Source organism: Castor canadensis, chromosome 13 (genome assembly GCF_047511655.1).
Source record: "Castor canadensis chromosome 13, mCasCan1.hap1v2, whole genome shotgun sequence".
NCBI classification, from domain to species: Eukaryota; Metazoa; Chordata; class Mammalia; order Rodentia; family Castoridae; genus Castor; species Castor canadensis.
Window position 1 is genome coordinate 24744488 of NC_133398.1, and position 12697 is coordinate 24757184.

At 44.5% G+C, this 12697-nt stretch overlaps 1 protein-coding gene across 12 annotated transcripts in view; it reads left to right on the forward strand.

Annotated features, from left to right (window-relative positions):
* The window catches only part of Ptpn3 (protein tyrosine phosphatase non-receptor type 3), a 140068-nt gene that overhangs the window by 66632 nt on the left and 60739 nt on the right, over window positions 1-12697 (forward strand). For 10 of the 12 annotated variants that reach the window (XM_074051295.1, XM_074051296.1, XM_074051301.1 and 7 more), the window contains 4 exons: window positions 3514-3621; window positions 3697-3739; window positions 6352-6430; window positions 11098-11142. In XM_074051295.1, coding sequence (XP_073907396.1) covers window positions 3514-3621; window positions 3697-3739; window positions 6352-6430; window positions 11098-11142 — 275 coding nt within the window. Of the gene's footprint in view, window positions 1-912; window positions 1750-3513; window positions 3622-3696; window positions 3740-6351; window positions 6431-11097; window positions 11143-12697 lie in introns of those variants that run through there. The other 2 variants (XM_074051303.1, XM_074051304.1) reach the window with 2 other exon arrangements.

Sequence of the window (12697 nt, forward strand, 5' to 3'; positions counted from 1 at the left end):
GTAATGTGGTTACAGAATAGTAAAGAAGCCAGTGTGTCTGCAGTGGAATGAGCAAGAGGGAGCTAGCAGGAGGTAATGTCAGATAACAGGTGAGGGTGGGAGGTGGAGAATCAGGTAGAGTCGCCTAGCTCATTCTATGGGCTCTGGCTTTTGTACTATGTAAGGAAGAGGCTACTGGTGAGTTTGGCAGAGACTTGATATGATGTAACTCGTGGCACCCTGTCTGCAATAACCAGGTAGGGAAAGGGCTGAGACACTATTCTGCTAGTCCCAGGGAGAGATGCCGATGATGGGGATGGAGGGTCATGTGGGTATGGCTAGCAGAAAATCAACTCTGGAAGCAATTTGTTTTTTTTTTTTTTTTTTTTTTCATTTTTCTTTTATTATTCATATGTGCATACAAGGCTTGGTTTATTTCTCCCCCCTGCCCCCACCCCCTCCCTTACCACCCACTCCACCCCCTCCCGCTCCCCCCCTCAATACCCAGCAGAAACTATTTTGCCCTTATCTCTAATTTTGTTGTAGAGAGAGTATAAGCAATAATAGGAAGGAACAAGGGGTTTTGCTGGTTGAGATAAGGATAGCTATACAGGGCATTGACTCACATTGATTTCCTGTGCATGGGTGTTACCTTCTAGGTTAATTCTTTTTAATCTAACCTTTTCTCTAGTTCCTGGTCCCCTTTTCCTATTGGCCTCAGTTGCTTTAAGGTATCTGCTTTAGTTTCTCTGCATTAAGGGCAACAAATGCTAGCTAGTTTTTTAGGTGTCTTACCTATCCTCACCCCTCCCTTGTGTGCTCTCGCTTTTATCATGTGCTCATAGTCCAATCCCCTTGTTGTGTTTGCCCTTGATCTAATGTCCACATATGAGGGAGAACATACGATTTTTGGTCTTTTGAGCTCTGGAAGCAATTTGAAGGTGGAGCAAATAGGATTTACTGTTGCCAGGATTTGGGAAGTAAAAGAATAAGATGCCTCAAGGTAACTCCAAGGTTTTATGGCCTAAGCAACCTGGCAAGACAGAGTTGCAGTTTGTAGAGATGAGAAGTCATGGGAGGGGCAGGCTTGAGGATGGAAATAACTGGTTCTGTTGTGGGGTCTGATTGCATTGTTGTTGTTGATACACAAGTCAGGAGCTCAGGGAGTTGGATCCAGACTGGGAGTACAGCGTGGATGTTCCTAGAGTGAAGGTGGTGTTTCAAGCCATGGACCTGGATGAGATCTCATGAGAAGTGAGGAGACAGAAGAGAAGGATAAGGCCTGATGTTGGAAGGTGGCACAGATGAGATGAGAGGCAAGCACTAAGGGAAGCTGAGCACAAATGTCTGAGAAATACAGTGAGAACATGTTGCTGGAAGGAGGAGCCATTGACCTTGTGAGATGGGCCCTGGCGTGAGGGTCATAAAAAGCCTTAGAACAAGGCCTGACCATTGAGAGTGACCAGAATCCTCAGTTAGGATCAAGATTGTTCTTACCACACTGCTGCCCCCTGAAGCCTGTGGCAGCCTGGCCCACAGTGGTTCACCTGAGGAATTAGAGGACCTGGCTGCAGCTTGAAACGCCCCTCACTTTGTAGTTCTGCCTGTGGGGATTGTTCACACATCTCATTCAGACTAGCCCAGACCCTCTGTGAACAGGAGCAGGTGTCATCAGAGAAGTGGATTTGGACGTCATTCATTCCTGTCTCAACACAGGAGTGAGATGGTCACTCGCCATGAACTAGAGTAGCAAAGATGAACTCTTGTGGGGTGAGAACAGGCCTGTTCTTATTATAAACATGTCTTTCCATTCCTTTTGAGAGCTGGGTGAATTCTGCAGAATTGATACCCAAATATTTGAGTTAGGCACTGAAGAAGTGAGAGATGCAATGCAGTAGAAACACAGGGCTTTGGTATCACATAGCACCGAGTCAGCTTCTCTGACTGGTTGGTGCTGTGAGTTTGCAAGGCATGGAGCCCCCCTTTGCCCCTGTTTGCTCAGTGGCAAAAGGGATGCTGATATCTCCTTGGGAAGGTACCACAAAAAAATGGAGGCCATGTGTGAAAAGTGCATGTGGTATTGATCTGGCTTCTTGGAGCTGTTCAATAAATTATAGTTAAATCTATCATTAATGCAGAATAAACCATATTAGTAAGAAGTCCAGCAAAGGAATGCATTAGAGGGTATGTCATAATTTGAGGGGAAAGTATCTCATGATTTGGAGTGTGTGGACTGTGTTATCTTTCCACAGCCTTCGAGATTCTCTAGTGACATGTTGCCCTAGGTAGAGGAAGTAGCATGTGCAGGGGTTCTTGAGTTCTATAAATGGGTATGTCTCATGTTCCCACACTGCAGCCCAAACCCCAGGAGGCTGCCCAAAGAAGTTGCTGCAGGAGGGACTGACAGTTAATCTAATTCTCCCCATCCTGGTCACTGTGACCTATTTTCAAGTACGTTACCTGCTCTTGAGAACTCACCAAAAGAGCTACCTTTGGCCTGTTCTGTACTCTGTCTATTTCTGACTCATTGTCCTTAAGTTGAATGGTTTGGTTCAAAGGGTTCCCAAGAAGTCTGCCCGTTTAAATAGAATTTGCAATTTCCTGGACATTCCATGCTGTTTTTGTGTCCCTGCCCTTGTGCTTCTGTTTGTGACAAGCCATCGGCTTCACATGCCCACACACCCAGGAGGGAGGGGTGACACTCACCCTGTCACCCTTCCAAACCCAGAGTAGGCCTGGGTTCCACTTGTCCCCAGGTAGAGCAACCATTCCTGTTGTCCTCTTGGTGTCCACTGTGCCTCGATCGCTTCGAAGCACTTGACAGCATTTGACACCCTGTGTTTTAGTCACTACTTCCACAGGCACACCAGGAAAGGGCTGCTTATTGTGGCTTTGTGCTAGTGCCACACCATGCCTGCCCCATAAACACTGTTGAAGGCTGCAGAGTCCCACTCTGGAGTGAAGTGTGGCTGAGTGTCCCACCGGCTTCTCACTTCAGATCATGAGAAGCAGTGAGGCAGATAATCCCACAGGGTGACACAAGTCAGATCACTTTGAGGATATTTTGAATAGCATTTGAGTATTTTTAGCTGTTAAGTTGAGAGTTTTCCTCCCCTGCACATACCTCTGGGCTCTTCCAGGGGTGGGAGCTATAGCCATGTTCTGAAGGGGCCAACCGAAAGTGACCTAGGATTAGCATTTGCTCCGGGTAGTCCGTGGGTAGGTCACAGAGCCTTTACTGCAATCTTGAGCAAGTTTTCTGATCTGGACAGTACTGGAGAACCTCAACTAAGGGGAAGGAAGCAATCATAGAAAGTTAAACTCATGTACATAGTTTGTCTTAGCTCTCCTTCCCATATATATCCTGTGGCCTTGTAATCTGACATTTATTAACCCATTTATTATTATGGGCAATGTGTATGCATAAAATCTCTGAAGATTTTGACTCCCTTTTGCCTACAAGGAAGCATGTCTAGTTCTAGTTCTTGATTCATTTTAAGTTTTTTCTTTTCTTTCTTTTTTTTTTTTGTCTAGAAACAAGATACTGGCCAGTCGCTTCTGGATATGGCATATTCCCATCTGGGTGTGACAGAAAAGGAGTATTTTGGTTTGCAGCATGGTGATGACCCAGTGGAGTCCCCTGTAAGTGCCAGCCTGTAAAATGTCCTGACGTCCTGCATGGACTGGTTTCATAGCTTATTTTTTCTTACCCAACAGAGATGGCTCGAGTCAAGCAAACCCATCAGGAAGCAGTTGAAAGGTGGGTGTGATCTTTTCATTTCAGTTGGTTATTAGGTCCATGGTGACCTGCATTTCTCTTCTCCTCATCAGGGTGCCTGTGACATCTGCTGCCTAGATTCTGGGAGGCCCAGGAGACAGGGGAGCTGACTTTGGAGTTAGCAGGCATGTTTCCAGAGCAGCCCTCAAGGGTTCTCACCAGACATGGGTGAGAAAGGGAAGGTGGGGAGAGTAGGCAGCTCAGAACAAGGGGCCTACTTTTTTTACAAGGAAGGAAGGGGATGAGTATGGTAGTCAAGATGAGAAAGAGACAGACACAGCTCTCCTCCTTTATACCAGCACATTTGCAAGCACTGGAGACTGACCCATGGCTAGGTGATGTCACAAACATAATAGATGAATCCTTTAAAAATACAGCCTCTTCACCACCAGTGCATCTCAGTGCACAAAGCTAACTCCCAGATAGGCAGCCATTCAAGCCATACCTCACTCACCCCTGCCTGATCTGTTGTCAGCCTGGTTTTCTACTGTGCCTTTCACTGTCCTAAATTAGGCATCTTATGCCCTAGACAAACTTGGCCAGCCTACAGGGCCTCCTCTGTGCCATCCCTCAGTCTGTTCCCTCTGCTGGGAATGCTTTTGTCTCTTCCCTGACTCAAATTCTTGCCATTCCTTCAAGACTGCTCAGACCCCATCTCTTCTATTGGAAACCTTGATTTTTCCTCTACCTTCCCTTTCATTTATCACCATCTGCTTCATGGCTGAACACTCTTGACCCCATCTCATAGTGAGGTGCCTTTAGCTGCCTGTCAGAACTGCAAGTTCCTTGAGGTTGGGTCCCTTGCTTCTTTCCTTTCTGTATCCCTCCTGATGCCCAGCACATAGGAGGCAGCCAGTGAATTAGAAAGGGTGATGGGCTGGTGGATTTGTACAAATAGGTAAGCATACATGTGGTGTCCCAGCCCCTAAGTGAAAAGTAGATGCAAGTAGCCATAGCTGCCCTTACCTGAAGCCAGGTCCTCAGAGTTCTTACCTCCTACAAGTTTGAGGTCTTAGCGTTTAAGAGTGCCCAGGGAGACCACAGAGCCCTTTGCAGATTCACACAGCCCTGTGTGAATTTAGGGATTAGCACACATGAGACGTGGATAGGTGTGTCACTCATTCTCTCACTAGTTTATTCAGTGAACACACATACTCTGAGCATTCAGATGGTGGCAAGGTACTGCACTAAGTTCTAGAAATCCAGTCCAAGTCAGATTTGGACCCTGCTCTCAAGTAGATCATGGCCAAGTGTGGAAGTACACAGGAAGAGAGAGTTCTATAGTAGTACTATGCACATGATTGGACTCTCTCTGGATTCACAGTGAGAAAAAAAAAAACAGCCCATGTCTGAAACACAACAGTGACAAGTTGTAGAAGGGGGATGGGAATGGAAAGAGCATCCCAGGGCTATGGACTTCACTGTTGCTGCTACACAGGTGGTGAGCCTGCATACACGGAGTTATAGTGCCACCCACTGGTACCCAGGCACACGTACAGAGGTATACAGGCACATACCCTCCATTAAAGATTCTTTGAGCACCAGCCAGGGATAAAGATGTAAACTACTAAAGGGATGGGAGGGTAGAGCCTGGGATGAACCAAGGCAGAGGAGATGAGGAGCAATCTGGGGAAGGAATTGAGTTTCAAAGAGTGAGAAAGTGCTAAGCATGCAGACAGAACCAGTGCATATTTGCTGCTAGTTGTGGGGATGAAATTGACACGAAGAAGGTCTTGGAACCTTGTCAACACAATCTGGACTTCCATTGATGTGTGTCAGAAGAAATGGACTCATTTTATCCACACAAGTGAATTGACTGGGTGTTGATACATAAAGCCATAGTAGAGTATGTCCATTGTGTAATGTTCATTAGTCATCGGTATCGAAAGTGTAAAATGTTTTTCAGTATAAAAATGATTTTGCAATGTGGCATAGCAGAATCAAAAACCTCAGGGCTACAATTCCGGTTCTGTCATTAGCTACATGGCCTAAGGCAAGTCACTTACATCTCTAAGTCTGTTGGCTTATCTGCCAAACAGAGCTATTGATAGCAACCTGGCCTACTGGTAGTCATGGTGGTGTTTAAATTCTAGAATGAAAATGTTTGCGAAATATCAGTCATTATGTAAATGTGTAAGCTGTTACCTTTGTGAATTTTGTATAATATGCTTATTTAAGGATTTCAAAAATGCCTAATATGGATAATGGAGTGCATCATTTGAACACAGCCCTATATTAAACACGTTAATAGGATGTAGGTGATACAGCCATCTGTACCAATGCTGTTGTAAATACTTTAACTTCTCATTTTTAGACACTTGTTAACTATTTATTAGATGAGTGAATGATTAATGAATTTTCATTGTGATTCTCTCTACATATTAAATCAGCTGCTTCAAAACATTTTAATACTTCTTATAGATTTGGAGATTTCTGAAACTGTTAACTTATGCACTCCTTATCTGAAATCAGCCCTTTTATAATGGAAAATGTTATGGTTAAGTGAAAAGTACATCACTTATGGGAGATTAGCAACTTGCATACATTGACTTTTTTAAAGGGAAAATTTAATTTGTTTTTGAAAAATGTTGTAGGAGGTTTTCCCTGTACCCTGCATTTTCGAGTAAGATTTTTTATACCTGACCCCAACACACTGCAGCAAGAACAAACCAGGTAATGATGTTTTCTTTAAGTTTTCTATTTAGTATATAAAAATGAGTAGTCAGTAATAATGTACTCTTCATTTTATAACTATGGCCAAATAATTTGATTTGGGAATAACTGCACCAACAATCATGATCCAAATAAGAATTTGGGCTGTATATTAAATTTTAATGGTGAATTTGCTTTTGTCTTGGGCCTGCTTCTCTAACATCCTAATTTAGGCCATCTCCTCCTTCAGCTCATATCTTCCTCCACCTCCTCGGCCTCTCCTGCATGGTGAGCATAGTGCTCAATGGATAAAAAGTCATTGTTGGGCTAGAGGCATGGCTCAAGTGATAGAGCACTTGCCTAATAAGTGTGAAGCCCTGAGTTCAACCCCACTCCCGCCCAACTGCTAAAAAAAAAGAAAGGAAAAACATCATCTACTAATACAGGCTGGGTTTAGAAGACAAATTTGTAGAACAGTCATCCACAGATCACACAGGACCCTATCTCGGAAGGGCTGGGATTGAGGCCCTTAAAGATGACAAGACATTGCTGTAATGAGAACTTTGGATCAGGTCCCTGTGTGCCAGGGCTAGGAAGGAGAACAGGCCAGACCCAGCTTGTCTGTGGGTGACTCAGCGGGTGTAGGAAGTATGTGAACCAGATAAAGGGAGGGCTGCAGTAGGAGCTGTTTACCCTACAGGCCTTGGAGTCTATGCTGGCTCTAGTGGTTCTGGCAAGTAGATTTTTTGGGTGGGGAAGAAGGTGTTTAGAACGGAGGGGACTCAGCTCAGGAAAACTATTGCTGCTGGAATGCAGGCTGTGCCAGCAGCTTTCCCTCCCCCATGGCAACTTCAAGCCCTATTGTTATCTGTCCATTTATTATTTTTAGGGAGGGAAATTATTTCTCCAGGAAGAAGCAATGGATGTTCAGGATTACTGAATCCTGTCCCATTAGACCATCACCAAGGAAGCAGCATTAACTCAGACATGGAATGCTGTCTCATTCTTCTTTTCTTCTTTTTTTTTTCCCAATGGTAATCACACAATCACATTTTAACTTTTAGTATGTTTACAAGCCACATGTTAGGCTATTACTCTGTTTTACCTCTTCCTTCCACAATACCAGGCATTGGGGATTTGGCTTAGTTTGCCATTATGTTAATTTTTAAGCCATTGTAAGGGAGGCCTGGTATGACTCATTGGGTAACCACAAGGAAGTGTACACTGCTTGAGGTTTTCCCTGAATAGCTCTTTATCCTGGTGACTGGGGATAGTATAGAGACATTTAACCCAAGAGGTCATTTCTTAACCTAATGGACACAAAGTTGGTGACATCATCTGTAAGAATGTGTTTAAATGACTCTATCAGGATTTCCTGAGGCCATTACTAAATAACAAATTGTGTTTGATGAATGCTTTACAATAATATGAGGACCTGAGCATGGTGACACATGCCTGAGTCCCACCTGCATGGGTGACTGAGGTAGGAGAATCATTTGAGTCCAGGAGTTCAAGACCAGCTTGGACAATGTGTCGCAACACCCCATCCTAAACAAACAAAAAGTGACATGAAAGATTATGTGTGTATATGTATTCTATATTGTGTGAATTATAATGTATGTGATATATATGTTTATGTACACATGTATATACATGTATACATCTGTGTGTGGGGTTCTAACTAATGGGTTTTTTTTAAATCCTCACAAATATACGTTTCATGTTTTATTTCATGATGCATTGCACACATAAATTACAGAAACAGAAGTTTCAAGTAGAGCATACTGAAATTTTCTGTTCTATTTCCTTTTTTTTAAAATGGCAGTTGTGACATTTGTGATTTAACTACAGCTAATAGCTTCCAGCCCATGTGTGGACTGCACTGCCTAAATAGGTGACTCACTGTCACCTTGTGTCCTCCCAGTGATCTGGACCCCAGGTTGGTGGTGTGCAGTTAGTATGTTAGAGCTCTCCAGTGGCAAAAGTTGAGGAAGGGGTTCCCAGGACCAGCCCAATCCAGGAGTTCCTCTCTGGTACCCTGTCCACTTCTGTATGTCATGAGAAAAAAGCCCATGCCCTGTGGCCTGACAGAATCTCACTGCTGGGCTTTCAAGTCACTAAGGGACATCTGAGGAAATGAAGGGTGGGGAGAAGACTCAGGAAAAAATGAAGCTACCTTCGGATTTCCAAAGACGTGGGGGAAAGGAGAGTTAGATGTGCTGGGTCACTGAATTGTGGTCAGTGAGTAGAGTTAGAGAGAGGCAGATCGTGGCTCAGGATAAGTAATGGACTAATATTATTCTTACCTAAGTCCCAGCTCAAGTTGGACTTACCTGTGTCTCTCTTTAAATTCACTAGCTCAGATTCCACACTCACCCCACTCCCACTGCTCACCTTCCTTCTTAAGATCCAGCAGAACGTGGCTCTTGCCCCCTGGGATACGGGCACCAGACGTCTTTCCCTGCAGCAGGAGCCACGGCATCTGGTTCCTGTAGAGCTGGGGGGCAGTCAGAACTAACCAGATCTTCCTCCATGCTGGACCAAGATTCTACCATTAATTCACATTTAAAAAAAAAACTTAATATGAAGGGTTTTTACCTTCATCCTGGCATAGTAGCCTCTGACTTTGTAGCCTGTCCAGAAGTGATCTCTTTTAAGGAAATTTGGCTCCCAAAAGTCAAAGGAGGACTAATACAGAGGTAGTATTTGTTGGTTTTGTTTCTTTGAAGTATCTAAACAGGGAGAGCTTTATTGCTTTTTTCTAAAGTTGAAATTCTGGATGGAGTACACTCTTGAGAGCAAGTCATTACATTTCTGAAGTTACACACAACAAGCTTCTCTTGCAAATAATTTCCCTGTATTCTAATTGTTAAGTAAATGTCCTTTTTATCGTGGGCCTCCACAACTGCTGTTTCTGATAAATTTAGATCATTCTAAACACAATTTCAGCCTCTGACAATCTCTAATTAAAACTTAAGCTCCTTCATGATACTTACATAGGCTCCTAAGTTTGGGTTGCATTCCACGATTTTAATGTCTTCACGTGTGCAGTTCATGGGTTGACTGAGAAACTTTGCTCAGCTCAGCATGTGACAAATTGGCATTTGGTAAATGGTCATCTCTGCATTCTTGTTCTCATTTCTGTCTCTAGGAAAATATCCTCATTAGCTGGGTTCCTCACTGAGATCCCAGATTGACCAGTGGATCGTCTCTAACTCTCTCCCCCTCTTCTTTCTTGGTAGCGTTATAGGAGGAGAGAACACTTAATTCTGGTTGAATGTCAGCTTGGATAAACATAGAAACAAACTAGAAAGGACTGATTATGTTCTCCTAGGTGGAAAAGATAGAATCCAGTACCGTCTGGGCATGAATCAGCACACATATACCATACCATCTCAATGGCTGATGTTCAGCACACAGGTCACTGATGACAATTACAGTGAAAGTAACACCAGAATTATGACATAGATCCTAAGCTTTTCAGATGTTAAATGTATAATAAATTTGTAGCACAGCAAGATACTTCTTCTAACATGATTGTCTGGAGTTAGGCACAGCTGACTCCAGAACCCACTGGACCCACAGAGCCTGATACCAGTTTCCTCACCTGTTAAAAAAAGAGAGAGAGAGACGGTAGCAGAATCATTAGGTGGTTGAAATGAGGTGAAAAATCACAAAAGTACCCGAAACTGCAAATATGAGGTTGTAATACTGTTTGAAGCCTTCATGTCTCAAAAAAGCCAGCTCCCTGACCTCTGTCAACCTGAAGGAATCCGAGACTAATTTGTTGAAATTGCCAGTGATCTCTCTCCTGCCCCTGAGCACTTCTGCCCTGCCTGTATTAGATTTCAAGAGGCTTCCCTTTTGTCATCTTGGCCAGACCCTGGAATGTCTATCCTGTTTGAATCTGGGTTTTAAAAAAAGAGTGGGATCCATGAGCCAAGCATCACATGTATGCCGCGTTCCTAAATATAAATGTCTCCAGGGTGCTTGCTGGCCTGCCACAGGGCTGTTGACCACCATCTTTTCCCTGATCTGTCCTAGGACAGAGGTGCAGACTCAAGGCTGAGGAGCCTGTGACCACTTGCCCACTAGCCAGGTGTGGGGTTGCAAAGCTGCCTGTGCCAGTGGCTCACAGATGAGTGCAAAATGAAGCTTGAGGGTCCTGGCAGCTTCTGCTTTATTGATGCTTCTGTTCAGCACCCACAGTTCCTAGGCCACAAGAAAAAACCCAGCTGGGTGTTTGCACCCCAGCCAAGGAGATACCTTCACAGACCCTCCTCCTCCTAGCAGCTTCATTTGGACAGAATGTGGGCCAGCACATGCTGGCTCAGTGTTCAGAACAGTGGCCCCGTCAGTTGCAGAGGCTGCTTGTGCAGAATGCCCGTGGGTCCTGCTGCCCAACTAGGAAGACCCAGGCGAGGGCGGGAGCCCCTGGCAGCAGTACCAGCAGTAGTACCTGGCAGCTTCCACTCCTTCCATCCCTGCTCAGCCCTCCCTAGGACAGGGCAGTTTTGCAGTTTACAAAATAATACCCGATACCTTATATCTGATACCACCTAAGATAGGCAAAGCTGTATCTATATATTTTCTGTTTTTCAAACATACAGGTCTTGTCTTTGACTCATTAAAAAAAATTTTGCTCATTTCAGTTTGAGTGTGAATTAATGAAAATACTTGTTTTATAGGCATTTGTATTTCTTACAACTGAAGATGGATATTTGCGAAGGAAGGTAATGAGAATTTTGCATTTTTCTTTTCCTATCAGACTAGCCAAATTCCTGGTTTTAATCTAATGAGTGTGCATTTCTGGCAGCAATATTAAATCTAAACGACTCAAGGTTGAAAACAGCATCCTGTATGACATTAGGCTTCGAACATCTGTTTGCAACTCAGCCTTGGTTAAGAGAGGCTAAGGTCCGATAAACTCCATGTTATGTTATTATAGTTTTATTGCAAAGGGGAGGGAGAGACCCTGAATGCAAAATGGTCTTCACTCAGGATGGCAGATCAGGCCTGAGTAAGGTTCACTTCCAAGTCCCTCAGTACCTATGGATGATTCATCTTCTCTCTGGGAAGTTTTCACTCAAAGACAGGACCATCTGCCTGTGACTCAGCACTTCGGGTGTATCCAGACCATCTTGATGGTTGGAAGTTATCTGAGAATTGCTCAGAAAAGGGAGATGAAGTTCCAAGCCAATGTCCCAGAGCCACCTGCTCCAAACCCTTAGTATTTTTTTGATTTATGAAAGAAACAGCAGCAGATAAGCTGATGGAAAGAGCCCCATATTATTCCCCTTCTCACCCTCTCTTTGCTCCTGTGAGTTTAGTTCCACAGAGGAGGGTCTTTTCTAGGCACATTGCACTGTGAGGGAACTGGCAGTCTGGTTGGGGAAGTGAGGCAAGAGCCCAGGAAGCAATTAGGACTAGTATGGTTAGTGGAAACCACAGTTGGCATAGGATTCCAGGACCTCTTCTGCTGGTGTGGCCTAGAAAAGTCTGTGGAGCTGCTGAGATGAGCCAGAATTGGGGTTGGGGAGAAATGGGCAGTTGGTAAGCAAGAAGACACTCCCCACCCCAGTCCCAACTGGAAGCCATGTGTTGAGGGCTTGCAGAGAACAGAGAGGGCTTTTTATGTCAGACACAGGCATGACGCATCTCACATTCACCAGGCAGAGGAGAGCAGCTAATGGTTTTGAGAAGCAGGAGGGACTAGGCAAGAGCAGCACCTGTGATTGCGACAGATCTGCCGAGGCCAGCCAGGGCTTTGGGTTAGGGGGAAAAGGAGTGGACTGCCCTGGAGGAAGCAGGTGCAGACCTGTAGGCCCAGGATTTGGGAGGCATGGTAGAGGAGACTTCAGGGAGGTGGGGGCAGGTGGGGACCTGAGACTTGTGAAGAAAGGCTTTCCAGACCTATCGACTGTTGAGCGAGGGCTCATCCTGCCATCAGGGTAGGGACACATCACTTTTCTGATCACCCTGGAGATGGAGAACTCACCTCTCCAGAGGCAGCCTACTTACAGGATGAACTAGCCCACTCCCCTCCTGGTTCCAGGCTTAGAAACCTCTTCTGTCCTTCTCTTCTACACACACACTTTGTTTTTCTGAAAATATTTTACAAACACCTGTTATAAGACAGGCACTGAACTGTGCTGCTCACAAGGCCAAGGCCTGCCTCAGCTTTCAAAAAATACCGGAGATTGGTCATCTTCCTTTTTTCTTCTCCAAGCAAAATACCCCTTGGTGTTTGTGAGTGACTCTATAATAGAAATCTGTTGAGGGCTACAT